The following is a 22,292-nucleotide window of genomic DNA, read 5'->3' as shown; positions in this document are numbered from 1 at the left end:
AGAGACGCGGTTCGCAGTGGTGCTGTTGCTGGATACCAATGTATTTTTGGGAGCACTGTTGTGAACTGTGCGTGCTAAATCCCAAATGAAAAGCTACACTACCGGAAGAGTTTTCAGTGGTTTAAAAATTAGAATTTAAATAATCATTCCAAAAAAAACTGTAAGGTAATTTATTAATTATAAGGACAAAACGTGTTTAATATATTGTATAATAAATAATAATCATTATGTGCGACGAATTGTGCAACAATTTTTGGCAGAAATATTGATTAATATTATATTTACTTCGACGCCTGTTTAATTGCCGGGTGTGTCGTAAAACAGTAAGAATTATTTAGTAGTTTCTTAGAGCATTTAATTACGATTGGCTCATTTACTCATTCTTATAAATACTTTACAAAAGATATTGCATCATTCAGCGGGGAATATTAGTAAAGGTGACTAAGAGTAGCGGACCTAACAGCGGTGTACAAAATTAATAAACCTTGCTGACGGCAATTTCATTCAAATAATCCATCTTGACTGTATATCTATGCTTACGCGCATTATTACTCATCCAGCATCACACCATGAAAAGAATATTATTCCCCAGGAAACTGGGTTCGGTGTAGGGAAAGGTTTACGGCCTTTCTTATCAGCGTGCCAGCATGTGTGCACCCGCCAACACACACAAACACCATTTCTCGCATCCATTACACACGCCGCGCGCGCACCCCATGTACACTGTATACAAGGCCGGCAGCCGTTGGTACAGTACATATATATCCGCCTGCTAATGCACCCATCCCGGACCTGCGTGGAGCACAGCATTCTCCCGAGCAAATTGAAAATGACAGCTTTCGCTTAAAGCCTCCCAACCTTGTCCCAACCGCTTGTTCCCCCCGCCGTTGCCAGGATTTTGTTACTTACCAACCGTTGCCATTACGCGCGCACCACCACCACCAATTCCAGGCAAAAATGCCGCATAAACTTTTTAGCGCGGCGGATTCATTTATATATAATATATACGTATAGAGAGTATATAATCCCCGTATTGTTTATATACGCGTGACGCGCTAGTTTAATTCGGCAATTACGGCTAGTGTTTGTTTCGCCCGGTTGAAAGCGGGTTTCTGAATACGGGCTTAATTAATTATTTAACCTTTTTTACGTTGGACGTCGCGTATCTATCATTAGAGGCGGGTAAATTGTGCAGTGCGCGCACGATCGCATAAAATGTCGGACTTTGTTGATCTGGACTCGTCGTCATATGGCCGTGCCGCCGGTATGGGCGGCGGGGCTGGCTACATTAAGGAACGCTTGATTAATTCATCTAAAGATGCCGGATCTATTGCCAAGTACCAACTGAAGCGGTATGTCGCCCTCGGTAGAGCGTCGACTTAAAGACGGACGTTACGTTTTACTGGCTTCCGCTTAAGGAAGCCCATCATAATTAGCTTGTTTCCGTTTATTTATCTCACGTCGATGATTTCTAATTAAGAGGTCGCCGATTGTGAGTCAAGTAATTGCTGCAGATCTTCAGTACGTACATAGTTCCAAAATTATCCCATTTGTATTTACCGAATTTAATATGTCAGTTATCTTACAAATTATATTTATTTTAAATATGCTGCATTTTGCTTGTTTTTTATAATCATTGTTTAAAGAAATATTTTGGTGTTGCGAAGATATCTACAAAGAAAATCAAAAGAAGAGCCGAATAGTCAGCAAAACTGGATTTTAATTTTTAGTATTTATTATCAGTGACTGTTGTGTTTGTCTTATGAAAGGATTATTGCCAGTTCAAAAACATTTGAAAAGGTTTCTTCTCTCGGCTCTAAATGAAAATATTGTTGCTCTTATTTTATTATTGTCGCGCTCTGAATAAGGAAGTGCGTGGTCGCTTAAGCTTTTCTCACATTCCCATGCCATGACCTTTGCGCTGATCCCACACAAACACATGAAAATTACTCTATTATTCAGAGAAACTGATTATTCCACAAATATTGCCGTATACATATAGTACAGTTGCTGGACTGAAATATGGAAGTTTATTTATTCCATTCATTCTCATTTTCTCCCGGACAGTTGCTGCAACCGAGGGGGTGGAAAGCGCGGAAATTAACGTAATCATTTTCTGTAATGCTAGCCTAGCATGTCAGTACAGGATGTTGAAGGGAAATGAGCTTGATTGTCAGCAATTTTGCACTTATGTTGAGGGTGTGCGTTACCTTATGAGCCACTCTGGAGACCAGTAAAATATAGCAGTGACCCGTCTTTCTTTCCTCGACGCAATTCACGCCATATTGCAACATCCGTCACGATTACCACGGAGAGTTTGCTCAGGATAGATACTGAAGAACAAATTTGATTCAAATATTTTGCCGCGCTTCTTTGTTTGGAGCTTCAGCACTGATATTTTCCAAAATAAATAAAACAGACCTGAAAGAAATTACATTTGAAAATAAATCGAAATTTTTGTCCTCTGTACCTGGTCAGAATTATTTTATAAGCAAAGGTAACAAACCCGCGCGTGTATCTGTTACCCGTGTTTATGTAAACATAATTTGTAAGCAAAATTTACAGTACATGCCTTTAAGGCTTTAATAGACCAAAAAGAGTACTAATGTATTGCAGTTTTTATGGAGCTCAAAACATTGTTTACTTGAACAACAGCAATGCGAAGAATTTCTATTAAATCCCGTCTTTTCTTTCTTCCCCCACGACAAAACATTTAGTAGCATCCAACTGTCCAGGAGAAACCCAAAATCCTCCCAGTGTAATCCATGTGGCTTAACTCCAGCCCCGTCGCGCAGTTCTATCCCCGGCTCAATCCCTGAGCCAAATTGGCTAACGAGTGTACATCGGCTGAATAACCCGGCATCAGCGGCGCGCGCGGCTATTATAACGGGCTGCAGTGTCTGCGATATTCTACATACAGATATATATTTAATACGCCACCACCATCGTCCCTGACTGGAGATTAATCTTTTTTCCATTTTCCCATTAACTGGCACGCGGTTAATTCACAAAGCTACAACGGGCCGATGACAGCGTCCCTTTTGTTGTGCGACATACAGGACTGAGAGTACGGCTGCTGATCACATCGGCGGTCTCTTTTTCCCAAGCATCATACGCATGACCGCATTAGCCTTTGTAATGGGCCCTGAATGCGCGTTGTATTGCGTTCCATGTTATAGGACACACTCGCTTGCGTGGCTAGCACTGCGACGCGTTGTTGCTGTTTGTTTGTGTACTCGTATGCACGTTTGTGTATATTATACCCTTTCGTGAACGGTGTTTTAGTGGGACTGCTTCCTTAGGGAAAGGTGTCGATTACAGGGCGTCTTCTTGACAGTAATCTGTAATGTAGGTATGGGCTAGTCGCATTTTCGCGGGACGGTGAACTGCTTATAATAACAGTTCGCAAAAAGAACGCAGTGCACGTTGAAATAATTACAGTACTCTGTATTATCTTTGCCGGCGCTTTCATGGCAAGTAACACGTACGAGTACGAGGTATTCACACTTAACGATCATAATTTGTTGTGTTTTTCCAAAGCCGGGCTGTGCCTACCAGTTTGCCCTCATTCTCGCCGCGCATATGATCATTATAATACACATTGGTACATTATGGCTATTGTATTGGTTCCTTAGTTTTTGTAAATCATAATACTTTGGCCGGCGCAAATAAGTCTCAATAGTATAATTCTTTGGATGCGTAATTTTTGATCAACATAATATCCCAACCACTATACCACATGAAAAGTTTTCTGCTCCATAATTTAAAATAAACATTCAGTTATGTACCATGGCCAAAGATATGCAATTACGAATGTGAGCAGGTTAGCGTGTCAAAACAACCACTATTTCTGACACGGGCAAACTAAAATGAAAGAGTAAAATATCTCAGCAAGCCGTTGTGCTTGTGCCGCAATTAAATTTTGGCCGAATCTTATACATTCTAAATTTAAGTACGTTAAAAGATGGCAAATTTTGCTTTTGTCAATTGCTGATAGGCGCAAACGTTTTCTTAACTCCATGATTCGAACAATTCAGTTTCTGATAGTTCACTTAGGGTTCCGCTATTATCTGTATTCAGATTTGCGGATGGGTACCATGATATCCTTTTTTATGTGTTTTTCCAAGCGAATAAAGCACGCACATTACGTCCCATTGGAAAGTCTTTGCAACTACTCTCCCTAACCGGCACGCAAGAGCGATATAATCAAGATTAACATGCATGAAATAAAATAATCTTCCTCCCTTGTTCATCCGGCAGTTCCCCATTTCGATATGTATAATCATACGTTTATATACTCGCCCATATATATACACCGACGATATTCCACAGCCGGCACTGGAGGAGAAAAAGCTGCAGCCATTTTCCTTTATGACCACCTTATCGGCGGGAGATAATCGTTTCGAAGCGCGGCAAAAAATGATTTTCTATTAAAAAGAGTAGTGTGTGTTGGCCGCGATGGCCCGACTGGTGCTGCTGGCCTTTTTAGCGCCCTGGTGATGGCAAAGCGCAAACGATTACTTACGACCCACTGGCGCGGCAGAACATGGACGTGCCATAATGAAAGTGTCTCGCGTACGGCCATGCAGCCGTCTCATGCGAATGTGTGTGTTGGAAAAACGTGTAACTGTGTGCTGTGGCCAACCGGAAGTGATGTAATGGGCCAGCGTATTAAGTGGGAATGTGCCGTGGCCTCCTTATCGCCGCGTGTCCGGCATTATGGAGGCCGTCTCCGGTGCCGTCCCGCCGAAATTTCCGCTTGTTCTCAAAACATAAACGATTTTCATTCGCACTGGAATATGTTTGCAACGTTTCATGGGATATCCCTTGTCTGCCAAAACAGTTAAACAACACCATACGATCACCAGCTAATCGAGACCCTTGCGCAGGACTGGCCTTTTTTAGTTACGAAGCCTTCACACTACATTTGCCGTACATTCTTGTTTGTTAATTTTTGTTAAGTTTGTAAGTAGGAGTTAAATGCAAAGTCCTATCTGAAATGAACAGTATTACAATTTACAGATTTGGGATTCGTATTTGATACCTTATCAAAAGCGTCTTTACTGTATTCATGGTAATGTACTCTGTGCATTATGCACAGAACCGATCTTTATTCATGTTTACATCGCGACATTACAGTCATCACTCGTATCACTACGGCTTACACTGCACAGATATAACCAGTATCCTATACGCGATTACCACAAAGAACCATACGCCTGCGGTCCTTCCCACAGTGACCTTTCATGTAATCACGTCTAACGTTGCTTTCGGAACAAACCCGTATTGATCATTAACATTGGAGTACATTGAAAGCGTTGTTTATCTTGTCCGGTTATTACGTCATCCATTCTGGATGCACTGACGCGTCCCCCGCGTTAAGTATGAGAAATGCCCGGAGTTGGGGCTGCGTAGAGCGATTGCACTCTATGTGTTTTTAATTTGTTGCTGGCGATCCCTGAGTGCATCATATTACACATCTATGGACCGTGCTTGATCGGAGTCCCGTCTAAACACTAAGTGATTGGAGTGAGGATAGAACGTCGAGAGAGGCCGAGCTTTATTAGCCCATCGCCGACGTAATACACAATTCATTCCCTCCTTTTCTGTGCAACTGTATATATAGTACATATATCGGCATCGCTGCTGCTGTTGCTTACAGCCGGCGCGATTCATTGGCGGGATTCCGTTTCCGGTGGGAAACAATACCCGGCACCCAGCGTCCCGCCATTCACCATATTCGTCACTGTGCGCCAGGAATTGCATTTTATTGAATTTTCTTCTCCTCTTTTGTCCCGCGACCGGCCTGATCTTGGGGGGATGAGGGAGCTGAAAAGTCGCGGGATATTATATACACTGTCAACACATTTTCACTGTCACATCCAGCGCACACACAATCACTTATTTGAGCAATGGTTAAGTAAATAACGCACAGATCGGCGTGCCACGGCAAACTGCCGACGCGCATCTTCGCCGTATAAGCAATGCGGTTTTATCAACGTTTTTACACCCGTTTCATTAGAATCCCCTAATCGTTACATCAAAAGTGTTCAGAAAAATGTTACTGTAATATTGTGGCATCCACAATTTCGTGTTTTTAAGCGGGTTTTGATTAATTCAGCAAATTTGACCGATACCGGCATTGCGTCAATGCGTCATTGTATCTTTGTAGCACTTTACATAACGCAATTGTGGGGTGATCTGTGTGATTATTGAAAAGCATATTATGTCGTCCTGTCATCGATCGGCGCGCCAATGGCGCCGGCGCGAGATGTGCATTAAAACTAACTCAATATTATCCACGCTTTTCAGACCAGTGATATTTAAATTTAATTGACCACACATCTTCTTAATGCGGCCAACTTTTAAGCAAATTGACATGATCGACTTTTATTATACATGCCGTCACCACGCGCAGGGCGTACCATCGTCTGGCTATGAAATCGCTTACGTATGCGCCACCGTTTTATTACGCACAGTGCTCCGGTGATACATAACTTTTACAGTTAATCTTAACCTTTACATAAAATATCATTTTCTAAACTAGAGATTAACAGTTAAGCAAACTGATTATGCTGTCATGTGCAATATATAATTTAGAACAGATTACAGAATTCTCCTGAAAAGCATCAAAGTCGACGCTGGCATCATCTGTCTGTACACGCAAACGTTGACATTTTAACATAATTGTAGTGAATTTTTAATCACATTACGCGCTATATTTTAAGGAGAAATTAACATTAACGTCGCATTTATGCCTAAGAAACACGATGATCGTCGGTACATTTCCCTGAAGGAACGGTAACCCTGTTACTGACTGGACAATAGGTCACGTACGCCAATGCTGGTGTGGTACGCAGACCAAACATAACGCATGAGTGGAAGGTGCATTGTGAAGCATTTCCGCACCAGAGAACCGGTGCAGGAATTAGCTGGAGAAACAGCACCGGATGACACTTTTTTCCCTTTTCCAAGGTGTTGATAAAAAGTGACAATTACCTCCCGCTGTGTAGACAGTTCAGCAGGAAGCCCCTTACTCTGTGTACAGTACTCTCTAAAGTTCCATCCTCTGGATGTTGCATATGTATATTGCATGGATGTTGTAAAAATTTGGTTTGCTAAGATGGATTATGGATTGTCATAGCTCTGATCATAGACGAAGTGATTTTAAGAAATCCGATTAAAGAACTTTGTACTTTTGATTTGGAGAATTTAAAAAAAAGTTGATCGATTGACCAACTGATACTGTTGTTGGATTAAATTACTTGTATAACCATGTTCATAAGGTGCGTGCTATAAATATTGCGGTACAGCTTTAGTTTGTTGTGTCGCGAACAGAGTTACTGGTAAATTGCATTTAAGATAGCTTGTGAAATTAAAATTGTTTTTTGGACATACGTATAAAATGTAATACGTTATTGTTAGCTAAGGAGTGTCAGGCTTTGATAATGGGAAAACATTCATGCATTTTGCTTGTTACGATGCAGCACCGTTGCATCATATCCGCCAGTGTTCTACGTTGACCTTATTCTAAAATGTCCGGGCGCATGATCACCTAAACGATTGACGTTCCTCCTTCAATTATTGTCTCGTACAGACAAACACGTGTATTTATCAACAACGACGAGGACTCTACGCCCTAACACATAACTGTACTGGTAGTCATTATCCGAACATAAAAAAAAGATGTGTAGTTTTGCGTTGATTTAACCGGGACAGTTAAATCAGCAGTCTCGGGTACGGGAACACAAAATACATGCTTTGCGTCTGGGCAGTGATATCTAAGTTCCAGCTAACAAGATTTTATATTACAGGTACATTATTGTGCATAAGACTGTGTATCTTGCGCAAGTATACTGAGAATAAAACCCCTATGATTTTTAAAATCGTTATGTAATGCTTCGTAGCATTATTGATTTGATTGTGCTTTCTCGTGACGTACACGGCATAAATGCTTGACTTAATTGTCACGGGTGTCTGAAATCTTCCCGAGGTGCTTTGCTGGCAACTGTTATTACTATATTATGTATATAAAGCAGTCTATCATATTACACAAATGTAGTCTGTTAATAAGAAAAATTTGTTCGACTTAATCCGACATAAAAAAAGAAGATTTTAAGTTGCATAACGTTTCCTGTTCACGGAATTGTCCCAATGCATCTGCAGTTCTCGTACGTTCGCCAGTACTGTAGAGCTTCTAATAGTGTAAAATGGATAAAACCTTTAAAAAGATGATAAAGTGTAGCAGCAAGGTCACATATAGTGTACGCATAACTGGTTGCAGATTATTTGGGAAGAAGCAGGACGAAAAAACACTACTGAAGGATGAAGAAATGGAAGATGCCGACCTATCACAGCCTTACACGGGCCCTAATTACATGTACTCACCGGAGCAGATCGAAATGCAAAAGCGGTTATTAATCCGTCCGGAGTTCCCTAACTGGTGTGGAAAATGCTGCAATATCACGTAAGTTCAGATTACTCAAGTTTTATTTTTGACGCAAAAAACTATTTGGGAAAAATTTCCATTTAGCTGCAGATAGTTGCAAATAATTTGCAACGGCTTTTAAACTGCGCATTTTGATTGAACGGAACTTTTTGCTTACGCGCACACTCAATCAGTTGAGATTTCATTGGTATCTTGCAGATGTATGTGTTAATATGGTAATTGGATTAAAAACGCTTGAAAGAAACAGCACCGGCATGCTTTACACATACAGTACTGCAATTTTATTGCAAAGTGTATGAATTAATCAAAAATGAACTTCTGCACAATAATACTGCCACAAATTAAAAAGCTAAAATAAGAAGATAATAAAAAATGACGGAATTCTCAGTGGTCAGTTAGATCTGTAACGTAAGTTACACCAGGCTTAAAATACAAGTATTACAAAATTGTGACTTATAAGAGCCTGCACTTGCACATATTTCCACTGTTGAAAATATTTTGCGTTGTGGCTTCTTTTATAAAAAAGTTAATCCGACTTTTTTATTGCAGGAAACGGTATACTGTAGCGCTGCTGAGCGGCCTGGGATTTTTAATTCTTTTTGGAATCCGTTGCAATATGGGGGTGGCTGTGATAGCCATGGTCAGTAATAAGACCATCTACACCGTCAAAGGAGATCTTGTTATACAAGTGAGTTCATTCGTAGCTCAGAAAGGTTTGTTGCTACGATGTATTTCATCGCACGGGTTCTGTGGAAGCATACAGGTAAACATTTCTTTATGGAATTCATAGGAACCGGAATTCGACTGGGATCAGAAAACAACCGGCATTGTAGAAAGTTCGTTCTTTTGGGGATATCTCATAACACAAATACCGGGTGGCTACCTGGCAGCCAGATATCCTGCGAACCGGTATGGTACAAGTTTGACATATTATACACTTTATTTTGTTTTATATTATAAATTGTATAGTTTATTCATTATTGTATTATATTATATTACATAATTTACGGTTTCGTACATTCCTACATATCATACAGCTATGCACGGTTTTGAAATGCTTTTATCACGTTTTACACAGCGTCTTTGGCATAGCCATCTGCGCATCATCCTTCATGAATCTATTAATTCCGGCTGCTGCCAAGACGCATTACGGTGTGGTGATGATCCTCAAAATCCTCCAGGGTCTTGTGGAGGTGCGTATACCCCAAAGGTCAACCAGGTGTTATGCATTATCGTACCTAGGCCTTCCTAAGCGCTACTCTTACTGCGGTGAGCTAACTTAATTAGCCATCCAATTTGCGCAACAATGTGCTGATAAGCCGAATAATTAGTGAAAGTATGACGGCATAAGGCGATTATATAATATGAAGCATGTGGATTGCATCATATTACCGCGGTGTGTCATGGCCGCAGGGAGTGACCTATCCGGCGTGTCACGGGATCTGGCGCTGGTGGGCCCCACCGTTGGAGCGCAGTCGACTGGCTACCATTGCGTTCTGCGGATCGTATGCCGGCGCCGTACTAGGCCTGCCCATCTCCGGCTTTCTCACGGAATATGTCGGATGGTCATCCTGCTTCTACTTTTACGGTACATATCTGCCCATTCCGTAGTGCATACGGCGAAATATGATTTTTTGCACTTCGTGAAATACATGTTTTGCACTTTGTAGACGATTTTAATTCTACTGAACTTGTTTGCCTGAAACATGCGTTTAACAAATATTGCATGAGGTTACTGATTTATTAACTGCTTCCTTTCAACTTATAATACGAAGCTCCTCTCCCTTGGCTCAGTTTCTTTAGATCTATAAATTCGTAACTACAAAGCAATTCATCAAGCGACAAGGCATCTGCTTTAAGAATTGGGTATTTGTAGTTCTTTATTAACACAGTGTAACATAATCTGCCGATACTGATGTGAAGATACAATATGCATTTGTATTTTGTTGTTGTACAGGTGTTCTGGGCATCCTATGGTACGTGTTGTGGCATTTTTTTTGCTTTGAAAAGCCGGCCACACATCCCACGATAACCCAGGCGGAAAAGATTTTTATCGAAGAAAGTATCGGCGAACAATCCGGATTCTCGCATGGCCCCATGGTAAGTTACTGCGACATATGGAAATAAATATCGGATTATGCTACTAATGCTGATATGTCCCAAACTTTGCGCCGAATCCACACTCCATATCCTCGTAATACACAAGTATCGTAAAGGCACAAACGAATACAAGCAATAATTTCAGGGACAAAAAAAGCAGCAATATAGAAATCTACATCTGAAACAGCCATAGTTTCATTATGCAGTAAACAAAGGTCCATCCTGTATCACGATACAGGCGGTCATCAAAATGAACGGCAACGTAGTGTAGTGACTGTACATCTTCGCTCTTGTTCAAAGGAATTTTGCAGTTTCGTCTTGGGCAACAAAAAAAAGTTGATACGGTATTAGTGGTTCAATTTTTTTCCTGACAGATTGTTAATATTTGAACACTAATTTTACAATTTTTCAAAAAGTCAGTGATAAAACCGTATTCACCGGCATTGCCAAGCGGAACTAACTATTGTGCCTTACGTTATGAGCTAGCGAAGTTTACGCTTGCACCTGCTACTGTAAAAGACTCGTGCTGTATTCATGCTGAAATGTGGCAAAAGTTAAAGACGACAAGTTAGTGCTTTATGAAATGTAATGTAAAAGTACAAGATATAGAGACAAAGCAAGTTTTCTCAATTCGGTTAGCGAAGCAAGCCAAATAAAGTCAGCACAAAGTTAGTTTTATAGTACGCAGATGCAAATCGGCTTATTTCGGATGTTCTACATCGTTAGAGGATATTATTACAACTATTCGCCTGTAAAACAGTAACACTTGCAGTCATTCGCTATGACGCCTTGGAGGAAGTTTTTCACATCCATGCCGGTATGGGCCATCGTCGTGGCCAATTTCTGCCGCAGTTGGACATTCTATCTGCTGTTGATCAGCCAGCCATTGTACTTCAATAACGTTTTCGGCTACCATATTTCGGCGGTAAGTGATCATATTAAGAATGGTTACTAAAGAGCTGTATTTACAGAAACAGATTCAGTATAAATGAGAATCCTTTAATTTACCAAGAACTCTTTATAATGCAGTCTGGAGCTCTGGGAGCTCTGCCACATTTGCTGATGTCAATTATTGTCCCATTTGGCGGGATGCTTGCCGATTGGTTGCGTCGGCGATATTGGACGACAACGACTGTGCGTAAAGTCTTCAATTGCGGAGGTAAGCATTTGGCTACATATAACTGCAACAAACTGAGCAAAACAGAAAGTTGGAATGGGTTTACGTACACAATTTTGGTAACATGTGCCCGGCTTTTTACATAATGTCAAGTATTTAATTGAGATTCGAACGACCTCGAAGAAAAAAATTGCTTTCACACACTGTAACTGTAGTTGCAGTATTATAACGTAACGCAATGCCAATATGAGCGATCATAGTTATTGCGCTTTTGCAGGGTTTGGCGGGGAAGCAATTTTTCTCCTGGTTGTTGCCTACGCGAGAAGTGAGGGTCTCGCCATAACATCGCTAATTGTCGCTGTCGGCTGCAGTGGATTCGCTATTTCAGGTACTCGTAACGGTACAGAAATAACATAATGCACTGATATATATTACAGCCAAAAGTCTTCGAACAAGATAAAAATGTGTAAACTCTACATTCTCAATGGCGCACCAGTAAGCAACGCTTCAAGAACTGATCGACACTAAAGCAGTCTAAGTGAAGAATTTGTTCTAATTAACATATGCAGTATCAAGTTAATCATGTTCGGGCACCATTCTGTTTTTTAAAATGTAGCGCGGTATGGCATGTTCAGCATGTGGTGTAATTATGGATTACTCTTTTCTGCAGGTTTCAATGTAAACCATTTGGATATTGCACCGCGCTATGCCAGTATTTTAATGGGGTTCTCTAACGGTGTCGGCACAATTTCCGGTCTCATGTGTCCACTTGTTACCGAAAGTCTAACTGCCCATCACGTACGTGCAGCATATACAGAGTAGCATCCTGTATCGAGCATATAGCACATGTTATAAATAAACGTATTTATACAATTTTGTATTTATTGATGGGTCATACGTGAGTAGAGTCCGGAAGAATGGGAGAAAGTGTTTCTGATTGCCGCCGTAATACATATCTGCGGTGTGATCTTCTACGGAATATTTGCATCCGGTGAGAAGCAACCGTGGGCGGATCCTCCTGCCGAAGAAACCAACGCCTGGCACCAGAGCCTGCAGGGCGGCAATTATAACCAGAATGCAATAAATTATGGCACTGGTATGTTCGCGCAGTTACACCTAAAACAAGATTTACAGAATTATACGAGTAAACATTAACTCGTAGTAAACATTAACTGCAAACTACTACAGCATTGCTGCGCTTCCAAAAGCGGTATTAAACGCGTTCAGTATCTGTTTAGCTGAACTTACGGATAACTTTACAACACGTCTATACTCTATATTATTTTTTTGCCTGTTAGTATTTATTATTACAAATTTTTGTTTATATGAAAATGGTGTAATTAAATCGTTAAATTTTGTATATTTGTGTAAGCGTCATTAATTAAGAGCCCGGTAACTAGCATATCTTCAATTGCAGCCGGCAAAGGCGGCGGTTACGGAGCAGTGGAAGAAGGGTATGGTACCCAGCCGGATGCCGGCTACAACTACGTTACCCGCACAGAACAGGTCCAGGATGACGATCCTTGGGCACAAGGGGACCAGTACAGCAGCACCAACAACTACAATAATGGTTACCAGAATAACAGCTACGGATACGATCGTAGAAATTATTAGTTTTACTTATGACAAAGGTCTACTGCTACGGATAGTCTGTATGTTCGTTTTTGCCAGTTTTCAGTTACAAAAACACATTCAACACCACTGAAAATCCATACGGACAACGTTGTCTACATCTTTATTATAGAATTTAGCGCTACAATGTTATTCTTCTGCGGTTTTATTATTAATAATTGTTATGACTTTAATTTTGTGCGATGTCGATCTGTGTTATAACTGACAGGGCATATTTGATAAAAAGACAAAACTCGATCGTTTTGCAAAAAGAATGCAGTGTAAAAGATCATGGTACTACGTACACGGTGTCATGAGCTGAAAACGCATGAAAAATGCTTACTGTACAAATATGGTACGCAAAATATTCTCTAACATAGGGCACGTACGCGAACTAAAATGTAAACTCAACTTTTCGTAAATTTAATAAGTCGTTAGAACATCTTTAACTGTTTGATGAATCAATTTTTGTTGTTCAATATAAACGGAGTGTATACAAAAATTTTAGCACACAGTTATGGAACATCAGATAAAAAAAGGCTGTATGTAGCAGCAACAGAAAAAAGGTGTATACAAAAAGGCTAAGCAGATAAACAGAGTCCAGTACTATCTATATCTGCTATGTGGTAATGAAAAACCCAGCGAAAGAGAGAGTTGAGCGCAGACGCCAACCCTTGCCAATTAGACATCTAACGGGAAAGGTCATCATGTCGCAGCCGTAACAATTGCAAGACGCCATGTAAATCCGCCACAAATGTGTCGCTCTGTGCGAGATTCATACGCCGAAGTAACAAAATTATATCAAGTTCCGCTTGCGTCGCTTATCCTCTTGGTCCACCGGGAAGCTAATCGAACACGGATAAAAAATTTACTATACAAAAACTAAAACGGTTAACTATATCCTTCTTAATCATTTCTAAATTATTCTGCGAAAATCAACTATTTACCGATATTAAAAATTTAGACAAATCCATCTGCGGCATGTTTGCACATGGAATTCTTGGATTTCTGAAAAAGAAAAATCGTAATATCAACTTATGGAATACGCGGTACATGTCATTCGAGATAACTGCATCATAATAATATCGTACTTACAATTTATCATGTGAATCCAAAAATACTCTGGGTTGAATCATTTTAATATTGGTATTAGCACATATAACTCCGGCTAAGGATGATTTTTGAAGTTCTTTTAGTTGCTCTGTAAATAAGCACACATACGTATATTATACGTTAAGTCTCATCATAAATCGATTATTCAAATCGGACCACAAATGAAATCTATAACTATTATGCCAAAGCAAAGTAGCTGTCAATGCGAGACGGGTGTTCCTTTACACAGTCATCATACCTGGAAGGAACTGGCCTGGATTTTCGTACCAGAACCGATCGCCCACTCGCCAGTCACGGAACTGACCGGCAATGATACACGCAAAACTCGGCCCGACCAAGCCGTCACCACGATTCACCGGGTTTTCGCTTATTCCACCGGCGTAGAAATCCTGTTGAAAATATTTTATCGATATATATTGTCAGTCCAAAAAAGGTAGCGGTTCGCTAGGACTTACGATATCGTCCACGTGCCTGCAAGTAAAAAACAAAAAGCCAAATAAAATAAAGCATTACAGTAATTAGCACCACATTTACATGTCATGATTACTAAAAATTTAGAAAAGTGTACAAATTTAGAAACATCCTGTTGTGCTTGGAAAATTAATAACGTCTAAAAATGGGCACAATGTACCTGTACACTTTGGCCAGAGCAACAATCGCCTTGGGCTGCATCACGTCTTCCAAGTCTTTAAATGACCTCGCGCGCGGTAAACCACAAAATTCACGGACATCGTTGTACGTTGCCAAACCTGATGAAATAAAATCTGAAGATGCACACGCCCATAAAATCTACATGTTTATTCAAAAAATATATCTTTACATCGCTCAAAATTTTATACGCATTCGGTTTGTTATAACTCCTAGAGACAAGTCACACCGATCGGTAACTCCCACACTAACAACTGTAAGTCCCACTTCACTACGATTGTCCACAGTTGCGTATGCTACTGTACGTATTCATGCAATCATGCTACAATCAGTGCCAGAAATTTACCATGATCACGGCCGCGCTGTATGTTGAGGGCGAAGATATCCAGTCCGAAGGGCTCGTCCACCGCCTGGAAGAGATGCTCTTGCATTTCCGGTGTGATCTGGTTGTCGAAGGACTGGACGTTTTCGTGGCACAATCCCTCCGCCAGATTGTCCAACGCACCTGGTTCATACATGTAATAGGGTGTGAAGAAGAATTCGTGGAATGGTTTGAAGCTCTCATTGAATTTTCTCTTGATGGGCAGCCAGTTTTGAATCAAAGTGTGTAACCTTCAATACGAAAGATGTATTAACGTATGGACTACTAAAACGACCGCAGGAATTCATCATGCTGTGCACAAGGTTCAAAAAGGTGCATGTGCATGGTTATACCGGTAGGCTGCGGTTGACATTTCGATCCATGTTCCTGGATTGACGTTATCATTGTATCCGTTGAAAACACCTTCCGCCACCAATCGGTTTCCATTGCGTTCATCCAGTGCAATACGGTCTCCGATCAGTACGGGAACGAATTCGCCCCACACGATGGCCTGCCATTGACCGATCATGATACGCCGGGTTTCCTAAAATAATTACAAATTTGTAAGGATTTCACAGTTCAAAATATCTATAGTTGTTAACGTACAGTATAAGCGACTGATCAATAATAACGTTTTATCATTTTAATGATTATTCATATCTCGCGCTCTCACACCGAAAACAAGTAGGGGTGAGTGGTGCAAGATGCAACAAGAAGACGATTTGCAGGTTTAACTGGATGTGACTGTCGGCCTGTTTACCTCGAATAAGATATCGTCCGGCAGGTCTTGACGGTTATTCCATAGGAAGTCGGAAATCCGGTTGTGCTCTCGCAACCAAATCTACAATACACCGGTAAGCTAAGCACCAAAATTTCGGTTTACACCAAGGACAAAATAACTGAGGCACAGCTGAGAAAATCCAATATCATTTTGTGAGTTAGTTCGATTGGGCAGTCTCCTAAACTCAGGTCGGGCGCAAACTTCTAGCAATCACCCGAACAGATTCTTGTAACCTCGCCCAGTCGCACGTCTGTACTCTGTACGTGTTCCACGTACTGGTGCTTTCGATTTGATTACAGTGATTAGTGATTGGCTTATTGGATTTGCATGTTTAGTGAAGAACCACGAATGCAGTACTCATCAGCCGTCATTAATTCAAGTTGAGGTGTACCAGGGTCCTTACGAGTGTCTGTCTAGTGTGGATAATAGATAACAACATCAGGATCTTACGGTGTGAAGGGCCGTCAAGGCTGTCTGAATGTTGACACGATTGTCTCCGGCTTTGAAGCACGCCCTCGATTCATCCAGACGCTGACAGTCCAGAGTGTCCTTATCAGCCGGCATGAGCATCATACGGAAATCAATGGCCAAGGGTGAGGTGTTGATGCGTAATCCGCCGCGTTCACCGGCGCGCAGTGCCTTGTTCTCGTCGGCCGACGGACCGTACACTTGCGACAGATCGATGAAGTGCGTGTTCTGGTTCATGGGATCACGTGGGCCTAATTGGGACGGGTCATAATTAGCATTACACGAAGGGTGTTAGTTTTATTGGCCAATCAAGGCGCACGGACAGACACACTGTACCCATTGTGCAGTCGGGTTTGGGAGCCGGCAATGAACGGACGAATTCCATGCACTTCACGCCTGCAACGGAAGAACTTAACAGCCTTGCGGAACGGATTTGCGATTAGAGCAATTAAAAGTCCGGAAACACAAAAACGTGAACAATAGTAGCTTACTTCATCGCGCGATAGCGAGCAGTTTTGAGGTTTTAAAAAAACCTGACACACTTTTACAAATCAAATATCTGTACGTACTGCGATTGAGTTCTGTTATCTTTTGAATTAAAGTTACTGTACGAATACTGTACGGTGCGACTGACTGTGCATTTACGAGCAGCTGCTAGATACTATAGCAGCCAATCAAGATACGAGTAATTAATGGATAACTAATAAGAAACGTTGCAATTGATTATTGATGTCACAAAATCTGAATTTGCTGAATTGACCAATTCACATGGAATTTGTTATACAAATTCCGAATAGGGTTTTACAATACGCTATAGACAATAGCTTTATTAATTTTTTAAAATTTGTATTATATTATTCTGTCAAAATGTGTGACTTGCTCATGTGGTCAGACCAGTCTCGCTTCGTAATTCCATTACATGAGCCGTTAATTCTTTATAAATCTCGCTACTTTCTCACAGTACGCGGTTGCAGAATGCGCAGCAGCGACCGGATTTGTTTACTATTGACTTAACGCACGAAATCAGTTTACCTACCGAATTGAGCATAAAAGCGATCATTGGCCGGTATATCAATGGGGAAACAACTGGCATCACGACAGGCCGCTGGTACGTTGCAGCATTGTGGTGGTGCTGCTTCACCGCGCTGATTCTGCACAAGACTGATTGGTGCTGCAAAAGCAGAGAGAGTCAGTGAGTGCATGAGAGAGCGAAATTAAACAAGGATAAAAAACCAAACGAACACCCAGACAGTAGCTAATTAGCGTACGTTGTCGGTTGTGTGCAGTTAATTAGTGTTTAGAGGGCCAAAAGAACAACCAGATTACGGCGCGACTGAGAGGAGAAAATGAGAAAAAATACACTAACAAGCCGGGTATATTGTACGACATGCATACAGTGGTACACGCTTGGCCAGACCGGCCACTGTCACTCAACTGTTGACGAAATCATGATCCAAAAACTGGCCGAAATGCGCGACCATTAAGGTTACGGTTGGATGGGCACGGTCTGTACCCTGGCTGAGGGTCGTACTGATGTCACGCGCTCCCGGCAGCAGTTCACGACCCCGGTTGCCCATTACCACCGACAGGGTGCGCGGCACACTGATCCCTGCAAACAAATAAACTGATTAAAAACAAAACTTACAATCTATATTTTAAGCATTTGCTTCTACTATAAGCTGCGGAGAAGATTAGAGACTGATTAAAATACATATGACAATAACTAGAAATACACAGAATAGTAAGGTCTAACCAGTCAGAAAATTTAAACTGTCTCGATAGATGTGTAAGTTTACAAGGTTGTCTGAACTTTGCTGAAACTAGTTTCCGCATATTTCATGCTCAGCTGTCTTATACGAATGTCAGTAAATGGCTTCCCAATTCCGAAATCCGTGCGTAGTCATAAGCAGAGAAAATATAGCCAGCCAGAACTCTTTAAATAATTCTTTTTTAAATTAATCCAATTTACCATCGTCGTACCGCGGCGGAGTTACGCGGATAACCGGTGTGAGTGCAGCGCCCCAGAAGGGCAGTCTGAGATTGTTGCACCAGCCATCCAGTTCCCGGTAGCGTTTGCCCGGATCACAGGGTCGCTGGTCGCGGTTGACACAGAAGCGACCAATGGGCGTCTGTCTGGCGTCAATCTCCGCCATGGCCTGCGCCATATGTCCGCGGTCCATGTTGCTTCTGGAAGACATAATAATTTTCTTCGAGAGGCGCCCATTACGAAAGCCGTCATAATATGATTGCATGTATGACAATGGCCGCGACTATTATTCTTAGCGTCCGTTGATTTTATTGTTGCCGTTCGCCGTCAGCAGCTGCATCAACATACACACACACATACTCGTCTGACATCAGCGCCCACCACTGTGTACCGCTTAAATGGGTGACGTTTTTTTGTATTATTATATTTTCGCTTTCTCTCTCCTCTTAATTCGCTCAGGTGCTAAAGTAAACGCTCACTTGTCCATCAGTTTCCCCATGGCCACTTCAGCCATCCGTGCCGGCACGCCCATCTCCATGGATTTCTCTTTGGGCCAGTTGAATTTATTGGCACGTATCTGGGACATCATACTGCGTCCTGGAACTTGTTGTTGCGCTGAAAGAATCAAAGAAAAGAAATAAATCATTAGCAAATCGCTTCATTAATTGTAATTAGATTAAAATATGTACAGTGCAACAGTACACCGAGCAATGATACGATGTTAAGTTTATTTTGGTGGCTGGATAAAAAATCTGACGGGTCCCATTGACAAAGGTATCCATTTACACTTTTACCACCTGTGGAGGTCTTGGTAAATATTGACCAAACATATCTCGTGCGAGGCTGTATTTGCATAAGCAGTAATATTTAACGGTTGAGCAAACAATCGTGTTAACTGTAAGGTTAAGTGCGATACCATTAATCAACTACCAATTTACACCATCACACTCGTTTTCATTCGAAAGCGGAGCACATGGATTCAGTGTCAGAATCCGGCAGATCAAACAAATCTTGTCTGACACCATGCAACAGGTGCTATTTCTTCTCTGATTCAAAAACCGTTTAATCAAAAATCCGCCATATATGTTATATGTTTTGCTAATTTTTATTTTCTTGCTAAAATTTCATAAATTTATGGGCGTATTGCTGCTTTTAAGTAAGTGAAACAGTCTGTTTCTCGCCAGCATTATTAATTTTCAAGAAAACGAAATGTGACTGCATAATTTAATGAGTTTTATTATATTGAATTAAATCCATACGTCTTGGTAAATTTTTGACAAACAGAAAGAAGAATTGCTGAATTTTCTACAAAACGTCGCGCGTTATGGCACATTCGTGGTTTTGTCCGAAGATATGGGCCGTTGAACGGGGTCATAACCAGCCATAAGTTCGAGTTTTATTGGTGTTTTATTAACATTCAAAAACAGCAAACTATCACTATGACGCGATAAATGCCGCTCAACTAGCTCAATACGTAAAAAAAGCCGCAGATTAATTTGGCCACAAAAACTTTACTGCATAAGTAATGCAAACAGAGCAAAACGTCTGCAGCCGAAATATCTTACATGTCGAAGGTGTATAAATATACAATGACGAACAAATGAATAACAACATATTTGGACTAAATAACAACCACAGAAATTAACATAACTTGTACAATAATTTTGTAAACGTCAAACATTTTTTAAAAATTAAGCAAGTAAATTTAAGCCGGAACAGTTCTTTTATCATTTATCGCAACATTACGGAGATAATTATTGATACAAGTTATATCCGATTTAAGTATGTCGTTTCCATAAACTCACTGCGTTGTAGAACCAACAGCAATTATGTCTCATGAAATTTAATATGATCTTCTGTAAATTTTGAAAGTAGTAATTATGCCGATAAAATAGTTTAGTTAACAATTTGCGCCGTTCAGCTTTGGCAGAAGTACCTGAATTCAATACCAAAATTACATAATTATATAATTTAACCTTCATTTAAATGGTATTATTCCAGAACAAAAAATGAATTAGAAAATCACTATATGCGGTTATTCTTTTGGTCACATATATATAAGCTCATTAGTACATACAGCACAAGCTCTGCCGTTCGGGCACGGCATTGGAAGCGGCCATTTCATCCTGCGCCTCTTTGAAGGCATCGGTCATCCCATTCTGAATAAATGTCACCATTTTTTGTTTCTCTGATGCCGACATTTCCAGATCCCCGCCGCCCCGTTTTGTCCTTGTGCTGTTCCAGGGAAAAAAATCAATTTCCCTCTGTTTGACACACTGGACACTGACCGCCAACCAACCGACCAACAACAGATAGTAATTCCAATAATGCATGATTGTCGACTAGAAGTATATAGATCCAACTGACCAAAGACACCGGAAATATGCGCGAGACACTCTGATAAAAAAACCCAACGCAGTCGCGACCGTCAGGTGCATTAAATAAACCTCCGCAAGATGACCATAAAAACACCGATCATGAACGCATTTACGGCGTCATAACGATGATTGGATAATGTGAGAAAAAAGCATAATAACACACAGTAAAAATTATATCGAAATTAAACGGGCCGGCTATCCCCCATTGTCAGTAACCACGGTATGACGATTACCATCTGCAGCCTATACACCGGCAAATAATTAACACCGTCCCAGTGTAGACGCGGTTTCACCTGCAACGGTTTAACACGCGCGGCTGTATGTCTGTGTGTGCAGTAGCGGTGCTACAGCAAATAAGGTTAAGACCGGCGTTTGCAGAAAAACCGAAATGCTTGGTTAATTTGAGCCATTTAAATTAGGTCAGGAGGATGAAGAACCTTGCTTATAAGTACGTGTATCAGGTGTGTACGGTGAGTATGTTTATGCTTGTGCAGGCTGGTGGTGGCTGGTATATGCCGGCTGCAGCGGCAACAAGGTGGTCGGTTACGTATGTGTTGTGATTGGCTAGTACGTTACTCTTGCGTCAGCGTGATGCGGCGGCCCTGCAACAATGGATCACCGGCTTGGTGCGCAGTACGCTGGTGTCAATTGTTTGCTTTTGAGTCATTCGAGAGCTTTCGAAAGTTATATCAGATTTAAAAAAACAAAATAACTTGTTAAAGATTTTATATTTCTATACGTATAAGCTCTTTGCAAGAAGCAGCGCAAAATGGCGGGCAAAATTGCATAAGATAAAACGCTAAAACGTGCGAAGCGTCAGTTTGTGGCTCAACTTTAATTTTATTGTGGAGAAACTTTCAAATTTTCTTTTAGTTCTCGTGCAGCACAAGATGAGGTTATAAGACATAAACGAAATAATATGTTTATCGGTTCAAGATACTTGTTCATGTGAACATTGTCCCAGTATGGTGCAGAACAGCGGACAAATTATTAGTCTTAATACGAGTTCCCAAGATACAGAGCGTGCGAACGCAGTTCCGCTGTCCATCCATTACTTGCTATAAAACTGACCACCGTACATGCAGAAACAACTTCCGACAACAATTCGTGAATGTAATTACTGTACTCTATTCGAATCACGAAAAACCCTGTCGATCTTTAATGGCCGTAGAAACTTTCTCTTTTTGGTTCGTTCAAATGTGGTTTTTGTTGTTATGTACACAGAACCGTTAACAAGTTGGTTCTTTAACTGCTCTGTTCTTTAACGATTGTTTTACCC

The 22,292-nt window shown here is 41.0% G+C and overlaps 2 protein-coding genes across 2 annotated transcripts; one reads left to right on the top strand and one right to left on the bottom strand.

Annotated features, from left to right (window-relative positions):
• Positions 1–770: 770 nt before the first annotated feature.
• LOC129586982 (vesicular glutamate transporter 1-like) lies at positions 771–13,535 on the top strand. The gene is made up of 13 exons (XM_055480558.1): positions 771–1,352; positions 8,285–8,467; positions 8,999–9,137; positions 9,240–9,358; positions 9,528–9,642; positions 9,863–10,037; positions 10,407–10,549; positions 11,322–11,474; positions 11,579–11,708; positions 11,944–12,054; positions 12,337–12,464; positions 12,573–12,762; positions 13,084–13,535. Exons 1-13 carry the CDS (start codon positions 1,216–1,218, stop codon positions 13,278–13,280), a joined length of 1,920 nt encoding a protein of 639 aa, XP_055336533.1. The 5' UTR covers positions 771–1,215; the 3' UTR covers positions 13,281–13,535.
• Positions 13,536–13,708: 173 nt separating this feature from the next.
• Positions 13,709–21,451, bottom strand: LOC129587064 (peroxidase-like). Its single transcript, XM_055480645.1, has 16 exons — positions 20,713–21,451; positions 19,115–19,250; positions 18,618–18,835; positions 18,084–18,257; positions 17,685–17,819; positions 16,985–17,044; positions 16,631–16,899; positions 16,160–16,240; positions 15,753–15,943; positions 15,385–15,650; positions 15,022–15,139; positions 14,846–14,861; positions 14,629–14,779; positions 14,373–14,478; positions 14,225–14,285; positions 13,709–14,122 (listed from the first exon to the last, which is right to left on the bottom strand). The coding sequence occupies exons 1-16, from the start codon at positions 20,966–20,968 to the stop codon at positions 14,099–14,101; spliced, it is 2,262 nt and encodes a 753-aa protein (XP_055336620.1). The 5' UTR covers positions 20,969–21,451; the 3' UTR covers positions 13,709–14,098.
• Positions 21,452–22,292: the final 841 nt, after the last annotated feature.

This window comes from Paramacrobiotus metropolitanus, unplaced genomic scaffold, assembly GCF_019649055.1.
Source record: "Paramacrobiotus metropolitanus isolate TYO unplaced genomic scaffold, Prichtersi_v1.0 Parri_scaffold0000023, whole genome shotgun sequence".
Lineage (NCBI taxonomy): Eukaryota > Metazoa > Tardigrada > Eutardigrada > Parachela > Macrobiotidae > Paramacrobiotus > Paramacrobiotus metropolitanus.
The sequence above is the reverse complement of the archived record's forward strand: the minus strand, read 5'-3'. Positions and strand labels throughout refer to the sequence as shown.

Coding starts and splice junctions, on each gene's coding strand:
- LOC129586982 (XM_055480558.1), top strand. CDS start 1,216: ATGTCGGACTTTGTTGATCTGGACTCGTCGTCATATGGCCGTGCCGCC. Junction 9,643..9,862: donor TCCTCCAGGGTCTTGTGGAG/GTGCGTATACCC, acceptor TCATGGCCGCAG/GGAGTGACCTATCCGGCGTG. Junction 10,038..10,406: donor ATCCTGCTTCTACTTTTACG/GTACATATCTGC, acceptor GTTGTTGTACAG/GTGTTCTGGGCATCCTATGG.
- LOC129587064 (XM_055480645.1), bottom strand. CDS start 20,968: ATGCATTATTGGAATTACTATCTGTTGTTGGTCGGTTGGTTGGCGGTC. Junction 19,251..20,712: donor CGAACGGCAGAGCTTGTGCT/GTATGTACTAAT, acceptor TGATTCTTTCAG/CGCAACAACAAGTTCCAGGA. Junction 18,258..18,617: donor TCCGCCGCGGTACGACGATG/GTAAATTGGATT, acceptor ATTTGTTTGCAG/GGATCAGTGTGCCGCGCACC.